The sequence below is a fragment of the Alligator sinensis genome, unplaced genomic scaffold (assembly GCF_000455745.1).
Source record: "Alligator sinensis unplaced genomic scaffold, ASM45574v1 scaffold5_1, whole genome shotgun sequence".
Taxonomy (NCBI): Eukaryota; Metazoa; Chordata; order Crocodylia; family Alligatoridae; genus Alligator; species Alligator sinensis.
This window is the reverse complement of record NW_005842213.1, coordinates 247505-273198: the sequence shown is the minus strand read 5'-3', so window position 1 is coordinate 273198 and position 25694 is coordinate 247505. Positions and strand designations below refer to the sequence as shown.

At 40.7% G+C, this 25694-nt stretch overlaps 1 protein-coding gene across 1 annotated transcript in view; it reads right to left on the bottom strand.

Annotated features, from left to right (window-relative positions):
- MUC2 (mucin 2, oligomeric mucus/gel-forming) overlaps window positions 1-25694 on the bottom strand; it is an 88609-nt gene that overhangs the window by 6332 nt on the left and 56583 nt on the right. Inside the window, 15 exon segments of the mRNA XM_025207897.1 lie at window positions 1148-1249; window positions 1782-1904; window positions 2620-2660; window positions 3277-3381; window positions 4923-5103; window positions 5482-5513; window positions 5622-5722; window positions 6467-6536; window positions 8750-8928; window positions 9451-9658; window positions 9827-10010; window positions 11864-12111; window positions 12825-12999; window positions 21427-21959; window positions 22443-22514. Of these exon segments, the coding sequence (XP_025063682.1) occupies window positions 1148-1249; window positions 1782-1904; window positions 2620-2660; window positions 3277-3381; window positions 4923-5103; window positions 5482-5513; window positions 5622-5722; window positions 6467-6536; window positions 8750-8928; window positions 9451-9658; window positions 9827-10010; window positions 11864-12111; window positions 12825-12999; window positions 21427-21959; window positions 22443-22514 (2354 nt within the window).

The following is a 25694-nucleotide window of genomic DNA, read 5'->3' as shown; positions in this document are numbered from 1 at the left end:
GCTTTTGGTCCACTTCCAGGTCTGCTGCCCAGTGTGCTGGAGAGCCCCCCGTGCTCCTGTGGGACGCTCCATCCGCCCCAGCATCGCAGCATTCATGAGCCACCTGGTACCTTGAGGTATGTAGAAAAAATATTTAAAACTGTCTATATCCGAATCACTGAATCTTTCCAAATCTCTCTGAATCAATTTTGAGGGTCACAATTCAATTCAGAGAGATTAAAGGGTCTCCTGATTCAATTCGAATTCGGAGATTCAGTCACTGAATCGGGCCAAATCTCCACCGAATTGAATCAGGGACTGAAGCTTTGCACAGCCCTAATACACACACGCACACCCGATAAGTGCCATACTGGATCAGACCTACTGTCCATATACTGTAGTCCACTATCTTTGTCTCCAACAGTGGCAGAAGTGGATGCTGTAGAGGGAGAGCATTGAACCAAATATCTCTAGAATGATCTATCCCCGATTCATTACCCTCCCCAGCATCTACCAGTATAGGTTTAGAGATGCCAAAGGAAACATCTCTAACCATTCTGTTCAATATCCATTAATAGATCTATCATCCATGAATTTATCCAGTCCCTTTTTGAACCTGGCTAGCTATCCACCTCCACCACCTCATAAGAATACACACACACACACACACACTCTCTCTCTCTCTCTCTCTCTCTCCCTCTCTCTCCCTCTCCCTCTCCCTCTCCCTCTCTCTTGCTCCCTGTTTGGGAGCAAGGAAACTCTGGAGTCAATGAAAAATGACTGAGTGAGATTTTGATTACAGAAGGACCAATGAGCATACATCAAATAAGAAGAACCCAAAAAAGCCTCTCCCCCCTCAAAATAAAAATCATTCATATTTAAGCTTTTACCAGTATTTTCCTCTTCCTGGAGAGGAAAGAAACAGTCTGGAATGGTTCTTCTCATAATATTTCTGACTTATCATACCCAAAAGATTCTTCTAAAAAAGTCTGAGTTCCCGAGTTCTCCAGGCAAGAGAAATTTTGATAACTAAATCTGATCAGCCTCTGAAACTTCATGATTTTTATCTTGCCTCACTAATTGCTATGTCTTTCCTCTGAACACATGCTTTAAGGAAGACAAGGATTGTTACACATCTAGTACACCATTTACATCAGAGTACACTTACACTCAAGATGAGGACATTGCCACCTGATGTTTGCATGACACATTTTGTCTGGATACACGTTCCACAGCACTCATCTTTCGCAGGCTTACTAAGTTCATATCCCTTTAAAAAAAAAAGTTAAAAGCTTTTTTTATTAAATAAAACAAACTAATAATACCAGCACCATATTAAAGGATTGTCTCAGGGAAGCCAGCCAAATGGCAGAACTGATTATAATTTTAAAGATTATTTAGAGCAGTTGGCTTCTGCAATGGAAAAATCAACAGGTAAATATAAAAAAGATTTTAAAAATCTAAGTATAAATAAAAGTAAGATATAAACACAGCTATTATAATTGATATGTTTAGTCTTTGAGTATCTATTTATCTCCAAAGCACTTTATAGGTATTTACTAAGTAAATGTCACAATATAATTATAAAGCTTTAAGCAACATATATCAAGCATCATTATCCTCCACTCCACCTTTTTTTTTAAAGAGAAAGAAAACTAATTGCCAAATAAATCACTGTTAGAGCTAGAAGAGAAGCTCTATGAATTCCTAGCTCCCAGACCCTTGCTTAGATCACACCTCTCTCAATCATGATTGTGTTTTTCAGAAAAATATCAATATTTACACAAACAAATCTCTCTTACTTGATCACATTTTGTGTTACATGGAAGAAGTTCACATGAGATGATATTTAGTTCAGTGCTGTTATCCATATGCTCAGTGCATTTACATTTTTGACACTTATCCTTAAAGACTGGACGACCGGGCTAGAATTAAAAAAAAAAAAGAAAAAACAGGAAAAAAAAAAAGCCAGAATCCAGGTATTAGCAAGGTGCAATGTGTCAGCCATTTCCAATGTCTAAAATCACTCTAAAATAAGCAGCTACTAGGAAAACATATTGTAGATGCATAGGAACTAATAGTCAACAGTTTTATGTAAAGAGCTGGACTTGTGCAGGTAAAGTGAGTAGTTTAATACCTAACCTAGTTTAGTGTTTCTATTGAAGCCCTAGATGATGAAGGTGTACCAAGCTCTTAAGGTAACAGGCACCTTTTAAAAGCCCACAAAATAACAGATGAAGTTAAGAGAACAGTATGAGGTATATATCAGTTCAGAATATGACTTTTACCCAATTCTTTATAGTTTTGACAATGGTGCATTGAAACAGAGCAACGGAGTGCTGACATTTAATGTGCACCGTTTTCGGTATACACTCATTTTATATTAAGAACAAATATATCCCTGGTTCTGCTACTTGGAAACAGCGTTTTTGTGATATGTAGCAACTTTTTCCAACAGGTTTTAGGCTCTATGTAACTGATACATCTACTATTGCAATCTGAGTGTCTCTAAAAATGGACTGTATAAGAGGCAACCTGCTTCAAAGCCCCTCTGTTAAAGGATGTTGTTGGGATTCACGTGTATGAGTCCCTCATATGGTTTCATCCAACAATCCCTTATGCAAAGACATGGGGACTTACCTGGTACTCAGCAGCGTCATATACACAAACTCTCTTGGAAACTGTGAAAAGAGATGGGAGTTTATAATTATGTGAACAACTGAAGTACTGAATTTTTTAATCCATGTCTTGGCCACTTCCTCCACAAAATATCATAAAACACATTCTAAAAAATATAGCCCAATCTCTCATCTTGTATTGCACCCTGTTCAAGTGTGACAAGGCACAAAATGTACCTGCCAAACAAGAAGTCTGTCTGGTTTGATAAATACAGCACAATATCTATATCCTAGGTTTTACACCCTACAAACCCCATTTGACAGATGCAAACTATTTCCTGCTTTTCTTGGGATGACATAGGGATGGTTCACCAGCTTTTCTTATTGTGAATGCTCATAGGGGCATTTGATTATGGAGGCTTGAATGGGGAATGTAGTCCTGGTCAAATCTCCCATTACCCTTACACAGGCATATAACCAGAAATATTTGACCTTGAGCAAAATTACTTGACCTGCTTGCACTACTATTTCCTCAGCTGTTTCCTGGGTTTACCCCTAGTAGAAACCTAGACAATACGATCAATTCTGCTACCCCTTCCAACAGACAAGCTTATACTATCCTCACTCCCAAATGTGAAGTGAAATACTGACTACAATATTATGCTGATAAAAGACTTACTGCACTTATACTGAGGACAGCACCCGTCATGGGGAATAGAGGACTGAACTTCAAATCCTGGTTTACATATAGGTGGTTTGCTTATGCACAAGTTCGTGTTGCATCCTGAAAAGGGGAAAAGCCAAGAAAAATGTAGATTGATATATGTTTATAAGTTCTTGGTCCAAGCATTTAGCAGAGCTGAGCTTCACAGGCTAATCTCACTTACCTTAGCCCTAATCATTTAGTATTTCAGCTAAAAAATAGAGTAATACAGAAACACTGTTTGTAATGGCACTTCTCATCCTACAGCTCTCTGATCAGAAATCTCTGCCTGCTCTGAGCTAGGAATGGGTTGATACTGCCTTGTATACCTGCTGCCTTTGGACCATGAGTCCCAGTTCACCACTTTACTATTATAATGCACAAGCTATAGATATACACACAATGAGACAAATTCATTCCCTCTCATGGAAGAATGTGCCAGTTGAAATTCCCAGCACCAGTAAGGTCAGTTGCTCCCCTGTAATAGGATTCAAAGGAATGATAGTGGTGGTGCCATTATCTGTTCTTCCAAGGTGCTCTGAAAATCCACTGGCAGAAGCTACACCTAGAGGATGCATCAGAACAAGACATCTCCCTGGTAGTTCTAAACAGTTAGCACTGCCTCATTTTGGGGTGGTGATATTTGGCAATAAGCTTCCTAGAGAAGAGAGGTTGTAGACTCCTTGCTCTGCAAATTACCTTCATCTCTATACACTATCTATATGCCACATCCGATCCAGTGGAAGCCAGTAGACCTAGTTACTGAATGGTGGAAGATTCACTGGATGGTGAAGACCAATGTAGCATATAGCCATCACACATGAGAAAACTGTAACAGTGTACTATGCAGATTAATAATTGGAGAACTACTATGAGACCTTATCTCCAGGACTGCAATCAGCTATTGCAAAACAAAAAAACCAAGATCCATGTATTGTTCTACATTATATCATTGTGTCACACTGGACGCATCTACAAATGAAATTAATGCACCTGAATAAACTCCAGCACGTTCATGCTCGAGTTTATTGCTTCCAGGTGCAGCATTTACATGTACACCCGAAACCATAGAGCATGGAGCTACTCTCCCCTGGCTCAACATGCTGCAGAGGGGCTGGCAGGGGCATGGGAGTGTTCAGTATGGACCTAGTTGGCAGGCAGCCCCTGAACTGTAGCACCTTTATGCCCCAGCCAGCCCCAGGCAGCATCTACACATGCATTCCAGTGGAGTAAATAACTCTGCCATGGGATAGTACTTGTGTCAGACAATACTTTCGTATGGTGGAGTTAATTAATTTACACCAGCCTAATAGTATGACACTTTACTGCAGAGCTAATTAGTCAACTCTGCTGTAAGTGTGTGTGTAGATGCCCCACTGAGTATGACATGACTCTGAACTCAAGAATTAAAAAAAAATCAGATTATTTTTTTCTGAACTGCAGCACAGCAAACTGTTAGTTTGAAAGCAGTGCATCCTTTAAAAAAGACCAGCTCCTTTTTGAAAAACATACATAAAAATATGATTTCCTGGCTCATCTAAAAATGTCTGGTGCTAGCCTCTTCAACTTTTTTCTGCCTTTCCACTTCCAAGGGACAGTGGAATGCCAAAGGATGAACTTACTGCAGACAGTTTTGTTGCAACAAATGTCATTAGGGATGACTTCAACAACCTCATAAAAGCCTTCTCCAGTACATTGTGGCTTATTTTCTTGCACAGCACATTGGCGAGGCTCACAGATGATGCCATTTCCACCATCCAGACAAGTGCAATTCTGACAGTCAAAGATAAATTTCTCCCCAAACTGTTACAAAAGATAGGAAAGAGAAAATGGATGAAAGGTCAATACTTAGAGAAAAAAATTAAAATACAGCTATTTTATAAGGGACTATTTTATCAGTGTTATGTGTGTATTTATTTATGTATACATATCTGTCTTTGAGCGTATGATGGAAAGCAAAACAGAGGGGCTATACATTAATTATACTTCTATCTGGAAACTTGTTATTAGTAGCTGTCTAGACAATATCTTCCATCAATCAGATTAAGCTAAGTATAAATCAAGGGTTTTAAAATTTGAGACACCCAATCAAGTAAAAGCCTGGTTGAAAATCTGGGGGTCTTCACAAAACATGGCATATTTGGATGAGACAAAAACAACTTGAAAGAAAAGTAAATGTACCTCTCGTGGTATATTATCTGGTCCAACACACCCTGCAGATAGAAAAAGATAAACCTTCGTTACCACTGATGCAACAAGCTGATTCAAAACTAAAATTTACATAGCTAGACAACATCAAAAGATAAAGATAAAAAACGTACCACAGGTTTTTACACAGACATCCATACCAGGACTATACAGCATTGTCCCACTGGGGCAGAAGCAGCCTTCTGCTTTTTTGTTACTGTCTTGTTCTTCTGGGCTACATAGGATAGAAATTGCAGAAGACCACCATTATCAGCAGAGAGATACACAGATAATGCAAAGTTGAGGCAAATTTATTTTACTCAGAAAGATATAGGCAAAAGAAACAGTATCCATGAGATTTTTGGACTACAAGCAATCCTGTTTCAAGTCATAATTTATTTCATTTTGTACAGAAGCTAATTTAGTCATGTCAGAGGTGCAACAAGAAGATAAAGGTAGTTATTATTTTGATAGCTGGTTCAAAGTTTGTCTATAAGGATATGGATGCACAGCCTGGTTACTATAGAGTAATTTATCTTAGGTTTTACTCCCTAGTACGTTGACTCAGCAGTACAAAGCAGGTACTCAACCACCTCTCCCAAAGTAGCTGCCTGCAGTAGGTGCTATTATAGAATCTGGCCAGTAAGTGGAGGGCGGGGCAATTTGTACTGTGCAAATGGCTACCTTGGGCTAAAGCTGGGTACAGGGCTTGACACATTGTATGTTTTATGTAGTACATTTTCCACATAGTGAAGGAACTTTAATCTGAACTAGAGTAATTTTTTGTATAGTCGGGATGTGCTTCATGTGTTCACTCTATTTTGTTTATGCAGTAAATTCCATTTACTACCAGGTAAAAGTGTTGTGTGCTTGTACTTTTAGAGACATTATTAAGATTTTAAAGTTTGGTTTCACTAATTTCTTTGTGGGCTAGCTACCACTAAATAGTTTGCTACTTGGCAGAGAAGTAACTACTTACCTTGTTTTGCAGGTCTTTTCTTCAATAGGACCACATGCTCTATATTCTTTTTGTGATGGGCATTTAAGAGCTGGAAAAGAAAAGAAACAGAGAGAAGGGGGGAGCAATCAGTCAAGCCATCATATGGAGGCCCATTAAGTCAACCCCAGGAAACAGAACATTGACAACTATGCATTTTCCTATTTATGTTTGACAATCTTCAAACAAACACTGGAAACAAATAGATAAAGAATACCTCATTCAGTAGCACTGAAGGACTAAATGAGAAGCATGGAAGTCAACTAATTTGACGTTAACAGGGTAAAAATCCACCCATAACTCTCCACTAAGTACTAGTTAATGTGGGGTCTCTGGGTGTTAACTGATCTTACATAAAGTAACATGCACAGAAATGCCTTGTTCTGTTGTGTTGGGGCAAGACCAGGATTTGAGTTTTTAATACTGAATATTTTTGTTAGTTGGAATTTCTTAAGGACAAGTATTTTCAAAGGTGATTCTACTGTACCTTCAAAGAAACTGATGTACCTGTTAAAATCATGCCTGCAAAATTTATGATTAGGGACCTACTGACGTCACAGCGGAAGTGGACTGCATATGGAAGCTCCTTTAATCTTGTAGGTTCCCCCATTTGCCTCCCCCACTGATTGGCGGAGAGGCCCCACTGTTCACTCCTGATCAGCAGGTAAGTGAAAATTGTGGTTTTAAATATAGCACTATTTTTACCTCCCGGACAGTCAGCATCAAGCAGAAGGACTGTCATGGCCCCTCAGCCAATCAGCAACCAGGCCCTGTGTGCAGGGGAACCTGCAAAATTAAAGAAGCTGCCATGCAGCTCACTTCCACTGGGAATTTGGTTGGTCCCTATATATGATCTATAAATGCAGGCATTTGTGCATGCTATTAGATGGTGTTTCAGGTACACTTAGTGCACATATACTTCTCATAGGTTCATCCATGGGCTCTTCAATTGAAAATTTCTCCAGCAAAATTTCTTGAACAAAGCCTGTGAAATTTTTTTTTTACTGTTATTAGAGATTCAAGCCAGATTCAAAGTTCCTCATTAGACGGGGTACTTAAGTGCACTTTAGCCACCTGGGTCCCAAAGAATGATTTCCCTTAGCCTTAGTGAGGAGCACTCATATTCAGAACTGGCCTGGAGCAACCACTTGTTCCAAATGGCACTTACAGCTAAAAGAGAACCAGAAGTTAGGTGGCATTTCTTTCTTATCTGGCTCACATCTACTGCATTGGATTATCAGTGGTGCCAGTGCCTGCCCTTTGCAATCCTGTTTATATCTTCTGTTAGGTAATGATAGCCTAATACAAAATGCAAAAACCGTGCAAGCATCAGGAAACAGACCCCAAGATTCCCATATTCCAAGGGAGTGCCACAAGTGCTAGGGTTACGGAGGTAGTCTCCTTTATGTTTCCTCCCTGTACTGTTTATGTATTTCTCATGCATTAGAAAGGCATTGATTTAAAAGCAGAAATAAGCACACCAACACAGACCGGAACCCAGGATTCCCCTCCGAGTGGGTTATAGAGTCAGGCTCCTTCTTGTGTCTTCTTCTGATCCCATGACTCTTGCATACCTTGCTGCCCAGTGGCCCACCTTTAACAGGAAGACTGGAGAATGCCCTCACTGAACCTTTTCTACAGCTCAGTGGTTAAGAGCATTCAGCTAGTGAGTGGGAGGTGTGCATTCAAATCACCTTGGGGGAGGAAGGTGTTACCCAGCTCTCCCATTTCCTTGGTGAACACTCTACCCATAAGATTATTAGTCAAAAAGTGGGTAGTACCTATCTTTAGAAACTTCCTGTTCAACTAGCTCAGAAGTGGGATGGGTTGTAAGGAAAAAGAGACAAATAACAGATAGCTTGAAATTGTGAGAGCTCAAAAACATGCTTGTGCTTTAACATTTCCTGTTGCCTAGCTCTAAGTACCCTTTCTGAACCACCCTTTGTAGATGACCTCCAGTCTCCATTCTCTATATAGAGTCTCTATGGACCTGAATTATTCTTAGGCATCTCTGAAATTTTTTCTCTGACCATATAGGGATGAGATGCATCTAAATGGGTCATTTTGAATCTCTGCCCAGGACAGGCACTTAAACTTTAGATGAGGCGGTACCTAAGTCAAGGCGCTACTAAGATGCTTCAAATTCTGGCCACGGAGGACAAACCTCCCTAATTATCAGGAAAGATGTTAAAATAAGACCTAACAGGATTTCCAAACTAGTCAGGCTAAATGGCAATTCCTAACCCCTCCCCGTCTCCTACATACCACAGATGCCCTTGGTCTGACTTCTCCAGTCAACGCAGAAACCCTGGTCAGCACAGATGGCAGCATAGATCTGCAAACTGGAGCACTCCATCTTAGCATTGGGAATAGTGCAGGTGTCGAACACACAGGCTGCATAGTATATTTCAGGTTTGATAAACTTACGGCACTCCTCAAACAAGCTAGAATCAGAAAGATATATTAAGATTAGTTCCTGACTGGCCCATATGCAGCTCAATGTGCTTTTTTATGTCATAGAGTATATTTGTGTTCATGGAGATTTGAACAGGACTAATTGCTAAGAGATACATGGTCCATTAGAGTGCAGGCTTCTAAAACATTGACTTCAATTGTTCAACTATCCTCCCCACCAAAAATTTCATTTTTAGATTAGAGCTGGCTGGAAATTTTTCTCTTCTGGAGCCATGTTCTGAAAATGAATCAGAGGGTCTCCAGGGATGTAGAAGGGCCTGAGGAAGACTAAGAGCACAGAAGATTATGAGTATTCCAAAGAAGGCTGAGGTGCAACAAGAAGGTTGCAGAAACTAAAGGATCATAAAATGTGAACAAGAGATGAGGAAAAAGAATAACAAAAATTAAAAAAAGCTTGCTAGAGATGAGGAAACATCGTGGAGTGCTTGGAATTCAGAAATGCTGTTACATTTTAAAGGATAAATGTCTGTGCATGCCCATGACATATTTACCTTCCCTTAATAAGGAGCTCGCAAAGTGAAGATGCTTTGCAGGCTGTTGTGGTTGAGGGCGTAACCGTAGGTGGTTTTGTAGATGGTATGACTGAATGGCACTCTGGCTTGTTAGTGTCATTAACTTGCCACCTATCTGCCATCCTTTCACAATCTGATTCTCCATTGGGTAGCCTGCAGTCATCTGTTGGGTCGTTGTTGCAAATCCCTACAAACAGGAAGGGAATGAAGTAATAGTTGCACACAAATATCCAGCATAAAATGGTCCTTTATTTATTTCCAACAATCAGAGGATCATATATTGACTTTCTTACTGTTAGGGCATTCATTTAGCTTTTTATATTTAATTCTAAAAGGAGAAAAAATGCATCCTTACCACACTGTCCTTGGGTATTGTTGACAAACTGGCCGTATGGCATTCTAATAGAAAAGGCCAAGCCATTGTAGGTTATATTAATCTTAAGTTCAGGAATTTCCACCACCTGATTTATGCCTGATCCAAAGATTTTCAATCCAAATTTTCGGTAAGGTGTAGCTACCTCTTGTTGGTTTACAAGTACCTAATGTGCAAAGGAAAACAGAGAAGAGGCATACATTTTGTTTAACGTTTGTAAAAAGAATATATTTATCATTAAGGTGCATTGGAAATATAACATAAAGGTAAATAATATTTGGGTTAGGGCTCCCAGCTTCCTTGTTGTCTACATCTATGGGTTGTATGTTTCTATAGGCATGGCAACCAAACAAGTCACTAGGCATGTCTACACATGCATTTTAATGTGCATTAGCTTATTTTGATGCGCATTAAAACGTCACTTAAAAACATGCTATTTAGTTAATGTGCATTAAGACAGAATAATGCACATTAAACATCACTTAAAAACTAGGTGCCTGAACATGAATGCAGAGGCTGCTCCGATGCACTGTAATTACAGCACATTGGAACAATTGAGTCTGTTGGAGGGTAATAATTACTGAGCTCCAGCAGCCTCCTGCATCTGGTGTATCAGTGTCCCCATACTTAAAAGTAGTGGCATGAGTGCTTGAACTAAAGCTTGTTGAACATGCTTTAGTTCAAAAGCCCCCACTGCCATTTTTAAGTTCAGGGATGCTGATACATGAGATACTGTAACACTTTAATTAGATCAGCTCTTGGAGTCACTCTAATGAAAGTGTTGCCCCCCTCCACCTCATAGCACATGTAAAAGTGCTTCATGCTCTTTAGTTAATACACATTAAAACAGGATAATGCAGATTTTCCTAGTACCTCACAAGGTATTAGAAAATGCATGTGTAAAGCGTGCCCCCTGTGAAGTAAATATGATGAAGGATTCACAGTACATCTGTTATTCCACAGTAGCTTCCCATGTTCATGCTCTTATGCTGAAGATGAAACATGGCAGCTTATGTCACAGTGAAAGAAAGAAAAACTTCCATGAGGTAAAAATGTACATGCAGCAGGTTAACATGGAGTAGAAAGCATGCTTAAATCCCCATAGCCCCATAAAATATAAGAGGAAATGCATAATAAATTTCCTTTGCAACAAGCTGAAATTCTCTTTCCTTCTTCAAAATGTTCCAAACACAGGTGATAACGGTAATATATTTGATCTATGCTCATTTGCTCATTATAAAATGAAAATGGAATAGAGGGAGAAAGCAAATGCATCAGTGACTTGTACAGAACACGGTGATGTCTTATGTATCTACCTCTTATACTCTATGAGGCTAGACTACTTTGCCTCTTTAGAAAAGGAAAAGCATCCATGCCACAGCTCTGTCTTGAAACATCATACTGAACATTGAAATACATTTGATAATGACCTCACACTTGAAAAAATGAACTATACCAAACCATTGACCTACTAAGGAAACTTTTAGAAACATTTTGGCCCCAGAGTTTGATTTTTCATCTCTAAATTGAGATGTGTGTGTCCTCTTGTGCAAATTCCCAAATGATTCAATGGCCTTCTGTCTTTCCTCAGTTCTGCTTTACAAAGGACTAAGGGACTACTCTTGCTTATTAGAACTCCTTTCATATGCTATAACATGTCTTTCTTTAGGATATTACCCAACTTCAGAAGCTTCAAATTCATAAAACTATATCCCATTCTATGCGCTCAACTTAAATGGATACTTTCAATAACCCATATTTTGGAGAGATGGGGGATTGTAAAAATCTAACTATAGAAAGGGCAGAGATGTTATAATATTTAAATACACAGATGAAGTAGCTTTCCTATCAAAAGGAATCTATTTTTCCTATTGAAGACTGCATTATGTGCAGCGCATGGGACAATTGTTCCATGTGTGTAAGCATTACTACCAAAGTAATGAGCATATTGAGAAATTAATCTAATTAAGTTAGGGTACATCCAATGGACATCAGAATTACAAATCACTCTTCAAATACCTCTACTTTGATAGGACTCATTTGGACTGTTGCTATGCGCACTTCCTGGGTCTCATGTTTCACAATGAGTGTGCGTGGACAGGAGACTGTATCTCGTGCATCACAGTGGTAATTGTCAATGTAGATCCCAAAATTGTCAACTGTCTTCTTAATCTCTTCAACCAGGATATATGTGCAATTCCCTTGATAGCTATAGGATACTCCATCAAATGTCTTGTAATGTGGATCTCCCCAACCAGTGCAATAGCCTACCAAGAGAAGTTGAGTTAATTGAACTTTGCATGGAAAAAAAGCAGAATTTGAATCAGATTATGAACAAGGTTTGTAGTAACTGGACGGACAATTTATCCTACGATTACTGGTGTTAAATAAGAATAAGAGAACCTGGGATTTTTTTTTTAAAAGCTAAGCTAAACAAATCAACTTAAAACTTGATTTAAACCGAAACTGGAACTTCTTTAAAATCTGAAGAAGCTGAACACTTTTTGCCTGGTTGTTCTTATTCTCTGTTTCCTGTGCTTCCTGATTTCAGATATGATGTGAAATAAAAACAAAACATTCTCTCAGAAAAACTGTTTTTGCAATATTTCCACCCAACTCTGAAACAGGAAGTATCATTAATTTCACAAAAAGGCCCGTTAAAACCCCAGCCCAATTTCTGAACCAAAAGTTAAGTATCACTTCAAGCAGCTGGATCAAGATACATACTGAAAAGTTTGAGCCTATCTTAAATATAATCAGCTGAGGCCTCATAATAATACCATTCATCTAGGTGTGTAGTTCCTTCAAGCCTAGCTTTTGGCTAGGCTACTTTGATGCTGAGGTATAATAATTATATGCCTTGCTGGAGATATAAAGGGTAAAACTTGCGTAACATGCCTCTGCTACAAATACTGTAGCTCCTGTAAATAGTTTTGGTTCCTCAAAACATAAAAAAATAGCTAACCAATTCTTTACTTACAGTCACATTCCCAGTGCCAACAGCATCCATCTTCATCCATCACCTGCACAGGAGCAAGACCATTGCTACATTTGGGCTTCACAGGTGGGACACAGGGTACTGGAATCGTCTGTAAGGTGTTATTGTCAATGCAGATTACCATTGTGCAGTTACACAGCCACCCAATTTTACCTACCTACATTTAAGGAAAAAAAGAAAAAAAAAGAGGAGACATAATAAAGCAATTAGTTTGATAAAGAAAGGAATGAATTTACAAAGTTATAAAACTAGAAACATTACACTTGCTGACATATTTATTCCAAACAAGTAATCTGAAAGTGGGAATAAAATACAGCATTCAGCACCATCATTTAAAATAGCCGATATGGGCTATGGCTAGGGTACAGACTACTAGTGTTTTTCTGAAGCAGTATTAATCATCCAAATACTGAATGGATCTCTTTGCATTTCCTGCGTCAAACAAAACAAGCAAGAAGTAAATATCCCCAAGCTAACTTTTAAGCCAGCTATCTTACATACTGTGTGGATACCTTTAAAAGTATTATGTATTAGCTTAGTATGGGAGGCAACTGCACAGTGCTGGCTTAGAATCCTATTGGAGTAAACAAGCTTTATCATTCTATATGAGCTGAACCCCTTGGTCTTTTGAGAGCAACACATGGTACCAGGAGTGGGGTAAAAAGAAATATAGAAAAATGGAGCATCTCAGAATTCCAAATGAGTTAACGCTGTCTAGCAATGCAGCAGTGAACTGGAACAAGTTTAAGCAAAGCTTCACAATATATATGATGGCCAGTGGAGCTACAGAGAAGAATGATCTGCTCAAGGTAGCTATTTTTTTTAAATATAGCAGGCTCATAAGCTCTACAATATCCTACAACTATCAGAACAGAACAGAAAAGCTATGGCACAGTAATAGAACAGTTTGAGGAATACTGTATACCTAAACAAAATCTTTGGGTAGTATAATTTCCACCTAAAACAGCATAAAGAATGTAAGACAAAAGAGGAGTCTGTCAAAGACCTCAGACTGCTGAGCCAGACATGCAGCTTTGGAGAACTAAGAATCCGTGATCAAAGACCAAATAGTATTGGGTGTAAGGAATACAACCCTCAGGAAAAGACTGCTAAAGGATCCTGAGCTTAATTGGAAAAGGCACTTAGAATGTGTCAAGCAGCAGAGATAACATATGCCAGGCTGCACAAGCTGAAGGAAAAAACAGAACAAGCTCAACTAGACAGGATTATCAGACTGCAAAGACCTGAGGCAACACACAAACAGTATAGAAAGGAAGAGCTCAATATGAAGCAGGCAAGCAGAGGCAAAAGAAAATTGCTTGAAGAAACAGTGGTCAGCTGCAAATACTGTGGGGGTTACCACAAACCCATGCAACTCCCTGCATTTGGTCAGCATTGCAACAAATGCAAAAGATTCAATCACTGTGCAAGAGTTTGCAGAAAGGAGCAGGATGCATCACACCAGAAACAGTAGGTGCATGCTCTGTGCAATGAGGAAGAGAAAGAATTCCTCATTGGCACAATGCAAGAAGTTGTTCATTCTTTTGAGGATTGGACAATCACTCTGGACACCAGTGAACTAATGGTAACTTTGAAATTACATACAAGGGCACAGCTCAATGTGATACCAGAATACATTATTCAAAAAATGAAAACTAAACCTGTGTACTATGAGAGTAAGAAAGTGAAACTTTGAGCATATAATGGGAACATGATTGCAACCAAAGATGTTTGTGCACTCCATATTAAACACAAGGGTAGCATTGTAAACATTCAATTTGTAACAGTCTCAGGAATGCTAGTGCCAATTATAGGGTTGCAAGTGTGTAAAATTCTAGGTCTAATTAAGAGAATGGATGCCATTGAGGGACTAGAAAGCAAAAATATAGGAGAAGAGTTTTATGATGTGTTGCAAGGCATGGATCCTTGAGATTATGTCTGGATACTAAGTAAATGAACAGGTACATCAAAAAGGAGCATTTTCCCACCAGGGAAGAAGTTTTTGGCAGTATGGTAGAAGCTACATATTTTTCCACTTTGGATGCCTCTTCTGGGTTTTGGCAAGTTCTCCTAGAAAAGAATAGCACTAGATTGTGTACCTTCAATATGTCCTTTGGAAGGAATTGCTTTCATAGGCTTCCTTTTGGACTGTGTTCTGCATGTGAAATATTTCACAGAAAGTTGCAACAAACTGCTGAAGGTCCTGATGGAACTATGGTTTATACTGCTGATGTATTCATTTGGGAAAATACTATGGCAGAACATGACTTAAGGCTAAGAAAGGAACCAGAAATAGCTCGCAGAGCAGGTTTGAAACTGAACAAACAAAAATGCAAATTCAGGGTCAAAGAAATAACACATCTGGGAGAAAAGCTGTCGAGAATGGGGTGTAAATTGATCCTGCAATGGTTAAAGCCATTACAAACATGCCACCCCCTACAGATAAGGAAGGAGTGCAAAGATTACTGTAAATGAGCAATTTTGTAGGGAAATATCGACCTATCTTAGCAGAGCAAACCAAACACCTTAGACCACTCGTACAAAACAATGCTCAGTGGATATGGGAACATGAACATGAAGTGGAATTTAAAAACTTGAAGGAAAATATAATGACAGCTCTGGTATTAAAATACTATAACCCTTAAAGACCTGTTAAATTGTCAACAGATGCTTCTAAAGAAGGCATTGGAGGAGCTTTGCTTCAAAAACATGGGGAGAAAATGAGTTATCAGACATGCCACCCGGATTACAGAGACTTTTCTTTCAACTGCAAATGAATGATCTAGACATACAGTACACACCAGGAAAACATCTATTTATTGCAGATATGTTGTCCAGAGCATATAACCCAATAGAAAATGACCAAATTCCAGACTCAGACATAGTACATGTTAATGTAATGAAAAGGGTGATTCCTGTCACAAATAAAATGTGGGCACTAAATTGCAGAAGCTACTGCTCAAGACACTTCATTGCAAAAATTGATAACCACTATTGGTGCTGGTTGGCTTGGAAAACATATACCTAGCCCCTACTCTCAGTTCAAAGAAGAGCTGTCAGTACTGGTTGGCATTTTGTTCAGAAGCTCACAACTTCTTGTTCCAGCAGTGCTAAAGAAAGACATGTTAAATAGAATCCATGAGGGGCATCTCGACATTGAAAAATGCAAGAAGAGAGCAAGGGGTGCTGTATATTGGCCCAATATAAATAATGGCATAGAAGATACTGTAAAAGCTTGTAAAATGTGCCTAAAGTACGTACCTGGACAAAGAAAAGAGCCTATAATGGTCATGGAGGAGCCTATAGCTCCATGGTATCAAGTGGACATCGATTTATTTATGCATGCAGGAAAAAATTATGTATTAGTGCTGGATTATTATTCTCACTATCCTGAAACTGGATTGCTCAAAAGAACAACAGAGCAACCCTTGTCATAACCCACATCAAATCAATTTTTGCTAGTTGTGAGAGCAAACAATGGACTTCAGTTCAACTGTCTTGATTTCAAAGAGTTTGCAAACAAATTTAGATTCCATCACTTCATGTCCTAAATACCCACAATCCAATGGTCTGGTGGAAAATGGAGTACAAATAGTAAATAAACTGTTTAAAAAAGCTATGGATTCACATACTGATGTTTACCTGTTACTCTTAAATTATATGAAACATGGATTGTCTCCTGCAGAAATGCTATTTAACAGAAAACTCAAAACCAGGCTGCCAAATCTTGTGGATCGTGCTCATCAGAATGAAAAGCAAAACATGGAAACATTTAAAAAATTCGACACTCAAACAAAAATGGTACTATGACAGGGGTTCCAGGGAGTTACCACATCTGAACAACAAAGCAATAGTTTCCCATCAAGTAGCTCCCAGATACTATAAAGTAGTCAAACCAGAAGGAACAGGTGACACTTTCAGCTTGTAAAGGGGAGAAAAGAAGCAGCATCATGAGATTCACCAAAGGAAACAGAGCCAACAACAAAGCAAGAAGAAATGACAGAGGAGATTGAAAACGACGCAGAAGTAGAGACATCTGAACAGGGAAACCAAACAAGAACTGAACCAATAAGGATTGAGAATGCAGAGAAACTTTGAAGACCACCTAGAGCTAAAAAGCCAACACAAAAACTAATAGAGACCTGTTAAAATGTGCTTTAACAAATGGGTTGAACTAAACTTCCAATGTTAGTATTACATGGATGGAATATGTTACATGTAAAGGGGGAAGAGGTGTGGATACCTTTAATAGTGTCATGTATAAGTGTTACATTGGCCAGGGAATGGGTGGGAGGCAACTGCAGAGTGGCTGACTAAGAGTGCTCTTTGAATAAACAAGCTTTATCATTCTACAAGCTGAACTCCTTGGGCTTTTGAGAACAACAAGGGTACCAATAGCAGTGAAACCAGGACACTCCAGGATTCCATGGAAGCTATACAAGCCCACCAAGAAACAGATACATACTGCACATCAGTGTGACTTTGTTGCTATGAGTAACCACACTTGGTAGATTAAAGTTAATTCAGATGTGTCTATATGTGCTGCAGACACACCTCTCTGACTGTAGTGCAAACATAGCCTAAGCGTCTGGTGTGGTGATTCCAACCTAGTGAAACTTTGTAGGTATGTGCACCTTTTCAGAAAACATCCTGAGACTCCTAAGAATCAGGATATGAATAGAAGTAATTATACTGCTTGAGGTGGGTTTACTTGCTCGTGCACTATGCATTATTACAACCATTGCTCTTGTTTTGCCTGTGTGCTCCTATTCTGCATGAAGTAGCTAAACTGTGATTTACCCCTGAATGACACTGGATGGGAAATTACTGTGGTTTAGCATCCAGTTGTCATGGGTAGACAGACAAGAGCAGAGTAGACAGACAAGGAAATTGCTGTGGATTCAGATAAACTATATTAAGTTCCCTCCATCTTGTAATATGACATAATTGTTTCATCTCTCCACAGCTTCAGCTGGAATAGAACTCTCTTGTTCTGCATGGCCTCAGAGAGATCAAGTGGTTTGCACATCACAGAAGTGCTATGCAGCAACTTGATGAAGGGCAGGGTAGAGTATAACAACAAAAAGCAAATGAGAGAGCCATGTCATCCTGAGTCAAGCAGAAGGGAGGGTGGATTTGTACCCTGTAGACCATGGCTGTCCAACTGTCAGCCTGTGGGCCACATGGCCTGCAAAGAGTTAGTAACCTCTGGGCTCCTTGTTGGCCACTATTCCTCCCCATCATGCTGGACTCTCCAGGTTCTTCCTTCCTTCCCACCTCCAGCTATGCTTCCTGTCTTTGCCTCAGCAATCAGGGCAGTGAAGCAGTGTGGGCAGCTGAGGGTGAGTCTAGGGCTGTGAAGGTCAGGTGTGGGAGAGTGAGAATCAGAAACATGTAGTGGGGTGGGGATCACACCTATGTGATGCAGCAGAGGCCAAGGACTGTGCTTGCATGATGGAGAAGTGATAATGTACCCCACAAGCTCACAGCATACCATTGGATGCAGGGAGAAGAGCCCATAGTGTGGACTTGGTGTAGCCTGCTCAGTGTGTGGCCTGCAGTAGTGTGGCCCCTGGTCCTGTGGTCAATGGGGGCTTAGAACTTGAACAGCCTGGTTATAGATTAATTAAAACAGAGATGCATAAACTTTCATAAGCAGCAGTTTACTTTTTCAGATGCTGTAAAGGGGCTTCAGGGAGCAGAGCTTGTAAATATAAAGCACTGATTATAATAACAAGGATAGAGAAGGAAGAGGAAAAAGGAGGGGGCATTGCTGGGACAGGCAAGATGGACAGGAGAGAGAGAAAAGAATGGGCACCCATTGAGGGGTATAGAGGTTATAAAAACTACAGAAAGCTAATGGGTTAAGAATCTGAAGTCTTGGTTTAGACCAGTGGTGCCCAACATTTTTGGCCCACAGGCCAGATGGTTGATGACTAGTCTATCCACAAGCCAGAGCTGGCCAGAGAGCCTGATCCAGCATGTAGGGCAGGCAGGACCTGGGCCCACTCCAGCCATGCAGGGGAGAGGCCTATCCCTAGTTCAGCCACATGAGGGGAGGGGTTGATAATGTGTCCCAGGCCAGATCCAGCTACATGGGGAGAGAAGTGTCAATCTGCAAATATTCAAGGAGGTTAAACTGGGCAAAAAATGGCTTCCCAATCTAAATTAGTTCATCTGAGCAGGTGAACTAAATTTGACTGAGAACAGGTTAACCCAATCTACCAAACATCTGCACATGTTCAGAGAGCAGCCTCAGGGCTGGGAAAGCCCAGCCACTCACCCCAGCCCTAGGCCTGTGCTTTTCCTACCACCCCTCCAACCCTGATGTTGCCTGCAGCAATGGCCCAGCTATGCAGCAACAGCCTGACCAAGCACCAGGGGGCCAGGGACCATTTTGCTTCTGATCCGCCACTTGGAGTTTGGTAATTTGGCAGCAGCAGAGGGATGACAGTATTAATTGCCACCGGTCCCCACCACCAAGTTTCCCAACCTGTGGGGAGCCCTGCAGGTCAGGTGCCATAGCTGCATGGACCATATTTGGCCTGCAGTTTATACCACACTTAAAACAATTCAAAAAAGGAAGAGAGACAGTTATTGTCAACATGCATACTTGATTGTTCAAGAAATGAAGGCAAGGTAAAAATATACCTACCTTGCCTACTGCTTGACTTCAGGCTAATGTGGCTAAATGCCTGTCTCTATTTAAGGAATTATTATTTTGTTGTTTTTTTCTAGTTGACATTAGAAATAGAAAGATACTGGATTAAAGTAACTTTTCTCCAGTCTAAGACAAAGGAGACAATCTAGCACAGTTGGAATCACAGTAAGCCACAAAAACAAATATAGTTCAGTGTCCTGAGATGTTTGCATTCACAAACCATGACAATATGCCCTACCCAATACCCATAGATTTCATAGATTTCATAGACATTAGGGCTGGAAGGGACCTCAGATGATCATCGAGTCCAGCCCCCCACCCGAAGGGCAGGAAGTCAGATGGAGTCATAGGATCCCAGCTAGATAAGCATCCAATTTTCTCTTGAAGGTCTTCAGTGTACATGCTTGAACCACCTCCGATGGCAGGCTATTCCAGACCTTGGGGGCTCGGACAGTAAAGAAGTTCTTCCTTACATCTAGCCTGAAACAGTCTTGTAGCAGTTTATAACCGTTCAACCTCGTCATCCCTTGGGGCGCTTGGGTGAACAAATGTTCCCTCAGATACTGGTGGTCACCTCTGATAAACTTATAGGTGGCCATCAGACCACCCCTGAGCCTGCGCTTTTCCAGGTTAAAGAGCCCTGTAGATCTCATCCTGTCATCGTAAGGTCTGTTTTCTTGACCTCTGATCATGCACGTGGCTCTTCGCTGGACTCTCTCAAGCTTCTCCACATCCTTTTTGAATTGTGGGGTCCAAAACTGGATTCAGTACTCCAGCTGCGGCCTCACCAAGGCCGAGTACAAGGGAAGAATGACGCCCCGGGATTTGCTTGAGAAGCATCTATGGATGCAAGTCAGTGTTTTGGTTGCTTCAGTAGCCACAGCATCACATTGAAGGCTCATGTTCATCTATTGGTCAATGCTGACCCCCAAGTCTCTTCTGTAGTGCTAGCCAGCATAGCACTGCCAAGCCTATAAGGATGCTGTAGGTTTTTCCTCCCAAAGTGGAGAACCTTGCATTTTTCAGTGTTAAACACCATCAGGTTCTTGTTCACCCATTTGCTGAGCCTGTCCAGGTCAGCCTGGATCGCCCTCCTGTCTTCAGGTGTGGATGCTTTGCCCCAAAGTTTGGTGTGATCGGCGAACTTGGCCAGGCCACTTCTGACTCCAATGTCCACATCATTAATGAAGATGTTGAACAATATGGGTCCAAGGACAGAGCCTTGGGGAACCCCACTGGTCACAGGGCACCATGATGATTGACTTCCATCAATTACCACCCTCTGGATCCGACCACGGAGCCAATTTCCCAGCCAGCGGATCATGGTGGACCCAAGGCCACAATTGGCCAGTTTCACCAAGAGGTGATCATGGGATACCAGATCAAAGGCTTTTTTGAAGTCAAGATATATGATATCAATCTCTTCTCCCTTGTCCAGGTGATAGGGCACATGTTCATAAGAGGAAATGAGATTGGTCAAGCAAGGCCTACCCACAACCCATCATGAACATGTGGGAAGATATTTTTAACTGTTAAGAAGGCAGCCATGAGGTAATGATCAAAAAGGTATTGAAACAATTTCAGTGAAGAGCTGAGATATTGAATGTATTGGGAGTCTTATGTTTTCTGATGGCATATCCAGGTTATGGCTCGTTGTATTTAACCACAAACATAGTTCATACCTAATTTGAGATGGTAGGTGTTATAACAATTGGAAATAAGCATACTGCCACTGGCAAAAACTAGAAAGATAAAGAGGAAGCAATGGAAGGTGCAACTTACTGAAATTTGGATATCCAGAATAAGAGCACCATATTAAAAATGAATTAGAATATCAGATGTTAACATCCCCTAATCTGAAAATTGTCTAGCAAAACATTTTTTATTTTATAATTATATAACAAAAATGTAAAATGTACTAACCTCAATGGGCGGATGATTTGGAATAATACATGTTTTTTGTGGTGAGGATGGTGGAGGTGTTGTGGTGGGTGTTCTAATAGTTATGATTTTGGTTGTACTTTCTAGTGTTGTAACAGTAGTCCCTCGAGTTGAAGTTGTTGCTGAAGTAGTGACTGTGGTGGTTGACTTTGGAGTAATTGTTGATGAAGTGATGGTGGGAGTTGTTGGAGGCATACTTGAAGTAATGGTGGGAGTTGGTGTTGGAGGAGTGGTTGCTGAAGTGGTGGTGGTCGACTCTGAGGTAGTCGTGGCTGAAGTGGTGGTGGTGGAGGTTGGTGGAGGCGTACTTGCAGTAATGGTGGTAGTTGATGTTGGAGGAGTTGTTGCTGAAGTGGTGGTGGTCGACTCTGAGGTAGTCGTGGCTGAAGTGGTGGTGGTGGAGGTTGGTGGAGGCGTACTTGGAGTAATGGTGGTAGTTGATGTTGGAGGAGTTGCTGAAGGTGTAGAAGAGCCACTTGTTGTAGATGTAGATGTTGTTGTAGTGAATGAAGTATCTTTAAAATGAAAAGGAAATCTAGTTTTTAGAAATTACAAAAGAACTGAAATGCAACAAATTACATTTTAAGAGTCTTCACGTACTTTTTATCTGCTTTTAGTTTTTTACGTATTAGTAGGGGATTTTCCAACAAAAGTCAACATTTTAACCCAAGCCTTCATTTTTTCTATTTTATTATGGAGACTATAAAAGAAATAAACAGATCTGATGAGCTTAAGAACCTTTTTTAAGAGCAGACAGTTTTGAAAACACCCTGCAAATCTGAAAATCTGTTCAATCTACTTTTTCAGTGCACCATCATCTTACCCTTAAGAATGTGTCACTAGAAAGCAGTGAAAAGGAAGAGGAGCCCAATGTTTTGTGTTAACTGATTTTCAGGGACTGAAATCAGGGCTAGTTGAACCATACTTAGGCATCTCAGCCCACTTATCCCTAATACTTGGAATATAACCTGGCCCTATGTATGCCAATATATACCTACCCTCCTCTGTTGTCTCTGAAGTGCAAGGGGTTGTACTTGATGTGGTCAAATTTGTAGTAGTAATAGTAGACACTGCAAGACAAAAATGGAACCTGCTTTTCAGAAACCATGAAGGAACTGATGACAATGTTTGAAGAGAAGCTACAACCTTTGTCACCTAAAGCTTAGACTGAAAAGAAAAACAAATTCAATAAAAGAACATTGTCCCTAAATGCACAAAGGCCAGTGATTTGTTTCTCACTTAGTACTTTTTTGGCTTTGGCCCTCTTACTCTTGGTATGTAATCACAGGAGCAGACTTTCAGCACAACCGATTTCAGGATAAGAGTTTTGTTAATAGCTAGTTTACAAGGATATTTGCTTACTTCAATTTCAAGTCTAGTGTCTGAAGAATTTATGCTCATCTAATTATGCCAAAGCAAACACTGAAAGCAGAATTCTATTTCATCAAGTGAACGACTAAAGTGCAGCCTGAGACTAACTCTGAGTGATCCAATTGAAGTGTCAAAATGATCCTATTACCCCTTTGAGCCTTATGTGCACCTGTTATAGGAACTGAGAGATGTTGGTGTGTTTCTAGATCTTATTTCTGTAATGGGGCCACTTATACACTGATAGGGTCTACATTCCACTTTTGCAGTAGAAGCATTCAGCCTTTGACAACAGCTACCAAACAGTTATCCCTGCATCAATTAAGTACAATTAAAAGGTAGGAGTAAAGCCAGGAAAAAAGGGACTGCATCTATTAAGGCATATCAACCTTTACTACCTTTACTCAAATCTAATATGACATTTCTTTCCCCTGCTGCAGTAAACATGGGGGGTGAGGGGCAATGGATTGCATGAAAACCAGGGGAAAAGCTGAGGCCACTGTTGACTAGGGCCAGAGTCACCATGGGTTCCATGCTCAGGGATGGAGCTAGAGATGAAGCTGCAGCTGGCACTTCATTGTAGGTAAGTGGCACAGGAGGGGGTGGTGGTTGGGCAGGTGGCAGGGAGAATAGGTGACAGGTGGGCAAGTGGCAAAGTGGGGACAGGTAACAGGGTAGGCCCCATGGGGAAGAGTTGTGAGGGGACAGTTAGCAGGTGGGGCAAGCGGCAGGTAAGCAGGCAGGAGGGAAAACTGTGCAAGTGAACTGGTAGGAAGGCACTGGGAAGGGGTAAGAGGCATGGGAAAGGCTTTATGCCCACTGTCTGCTTTCCCCACTGCTTGCTTGGCCTCATCACAGCAGCAGGAGGGGACAAATGTAAGGCACCCCCTCCAATAATTACATTTATAATTTTCCATGTATATAATCTAATAACTGGGATGTCATCTTAAATTCAAAGTTGTCTTGAATTTGGTAATAGTGAGATAAATATCCTACAAATTCAGAGGCAGTAATGAAAGCTTCTACGCAAACTTTAAAGAGGGGCAGACAAAAAATCCTGAAGCACAGCTGGTCACTCTTGGACAGAAATGGTGATTATATATTTATATTGAGCATGTAACCCATGATGAGCTGGATATTAGCTACTGAAAGAGCCTTAAGCCTTCAAACCATATTTAAACTTGTAGAACAGCAGGGAAGAAGGGCTTGTGTGTAAGAGAAGAATGTTGCAAAATCAAGTTGGACCCCCCAAAAAAATGCAAAATCAAGTTGGACCACCAAACTTTATCATGGAGGTTCTAATTCAATGCTTTTCCAACTGTGTCCCCCAAAGAATTGCTACAATTATAAAGAAAGAGGCAGAACTGAATCGGTTCCCTGAAAAAAAGTATATATAGAGGAAATGTCATGAATGGCAATGAAGACAGGACAGGGAAACTGAGAAGTGAACTCAGCTAATAAGTACATTAACCATGTTAGTGTCCAAACACATGTATATGTTCAATTGTTTTCGGTCATTATACCCTCTCTGACAAAAGGTCATTGTTCAGTTACAGCAGACTCAATTTATGCAAAAAAGTCCTGTCTGCAAACAAAAATATTAATAAAGCCAAAAAGCACCACAAGGAAGAAAAAGAACAGTCAACTAGTGTCGAGCTGGCCAATGGTGTTCTGCGGGATGTCAACAAAATAAACAGAGATACAGATGACAAAGTAGCAATGTAGGCACTTTTGGGAGTGATGTATTAGAGCAGTGAGTGGTGCCCAAACTTTCCAGGCTATGAATCAGATGAGTGATGTGGTGTTGCTCTGCAGACTGGATCTGGAGCATGAGATTGGTCCATGGGCCTGATCTAGTGTGGGGTCAGCGTATGGGTTCCAGTTCATGACCCACCACTCCAGCCCTGCATATGCCAGATCCCACCTGCTGCCTTGACTCAGTGTGCGCGCCACATTGTCTCCTCTGCCCTGACCCACATGCTGGCCTACTCATTTGGCCTGTGGAATTTGGAAACTTGGCAGCAGGGAAGTGATGGCAGCACTAATAGCTACAGCTTCTCTGCTGCCTGATTTCTAGAGCTGTGGGAGTCTTGTGGGCCACGTGATACAGCTCAAGGAGCTGGATCTCATCCCCAGGCCATAGCTTGAGCACCACTGAACTAGAGGAACACTGGGGCAGAACACATCACTAATTTAACTTGCACCTCAGAATTAGATTGCACCTGAGAATCTAAGTATGATCTCACCCCCACTGCTTGAAATCATAACTTGATTCTGTGCAAGTTCCTGTGCTACGCAAGGGTAAGAAGAGGGCTGAATTATAAGCAGGCCCTGAGTATGCTAACTTCCTATGTCTTGTGGACTGAGACGAACATGACATTAATACAGTTATAAGGTGCAAAATGTCAGGAGGAGCAAAATTAAGTGGGACAGCCCAAAATCACCTGACATCATCCTTTGGTGGGGTTTTCTAACCCTTTCACTCTCAAAACTGCTATAGTCACAAAATATTATCAAGTTCTACATAAGGACTCTAAACAAAGGAGCCGTAAAACACAAAGAGAGCTACTGTGAATCATGAAGCACATGGACACATGAGGCACAATGAAGAACTCTAGTGCACATTAGGCCTATGCCAAGCAGCTAGTATTCACTTCGGATTCGGCTGATTTGGGGGAAAGTGATTTTATTTTGGATTCGAATAACTGTCCTAAATCAATTCAGCCAGATCTGATTCGGAGATTCAGCCAAGGACAAATCAGATGAATCTCTCAATTGGCCCTGTTCTATGCCCACTGTCCCAGCCACATCAATGGCTGCTCCGCCTGGCCCCAACTCCCGGCTCTTTAAAAAAAAAAGAAAGCCCCAGGCTCACCAGTTCC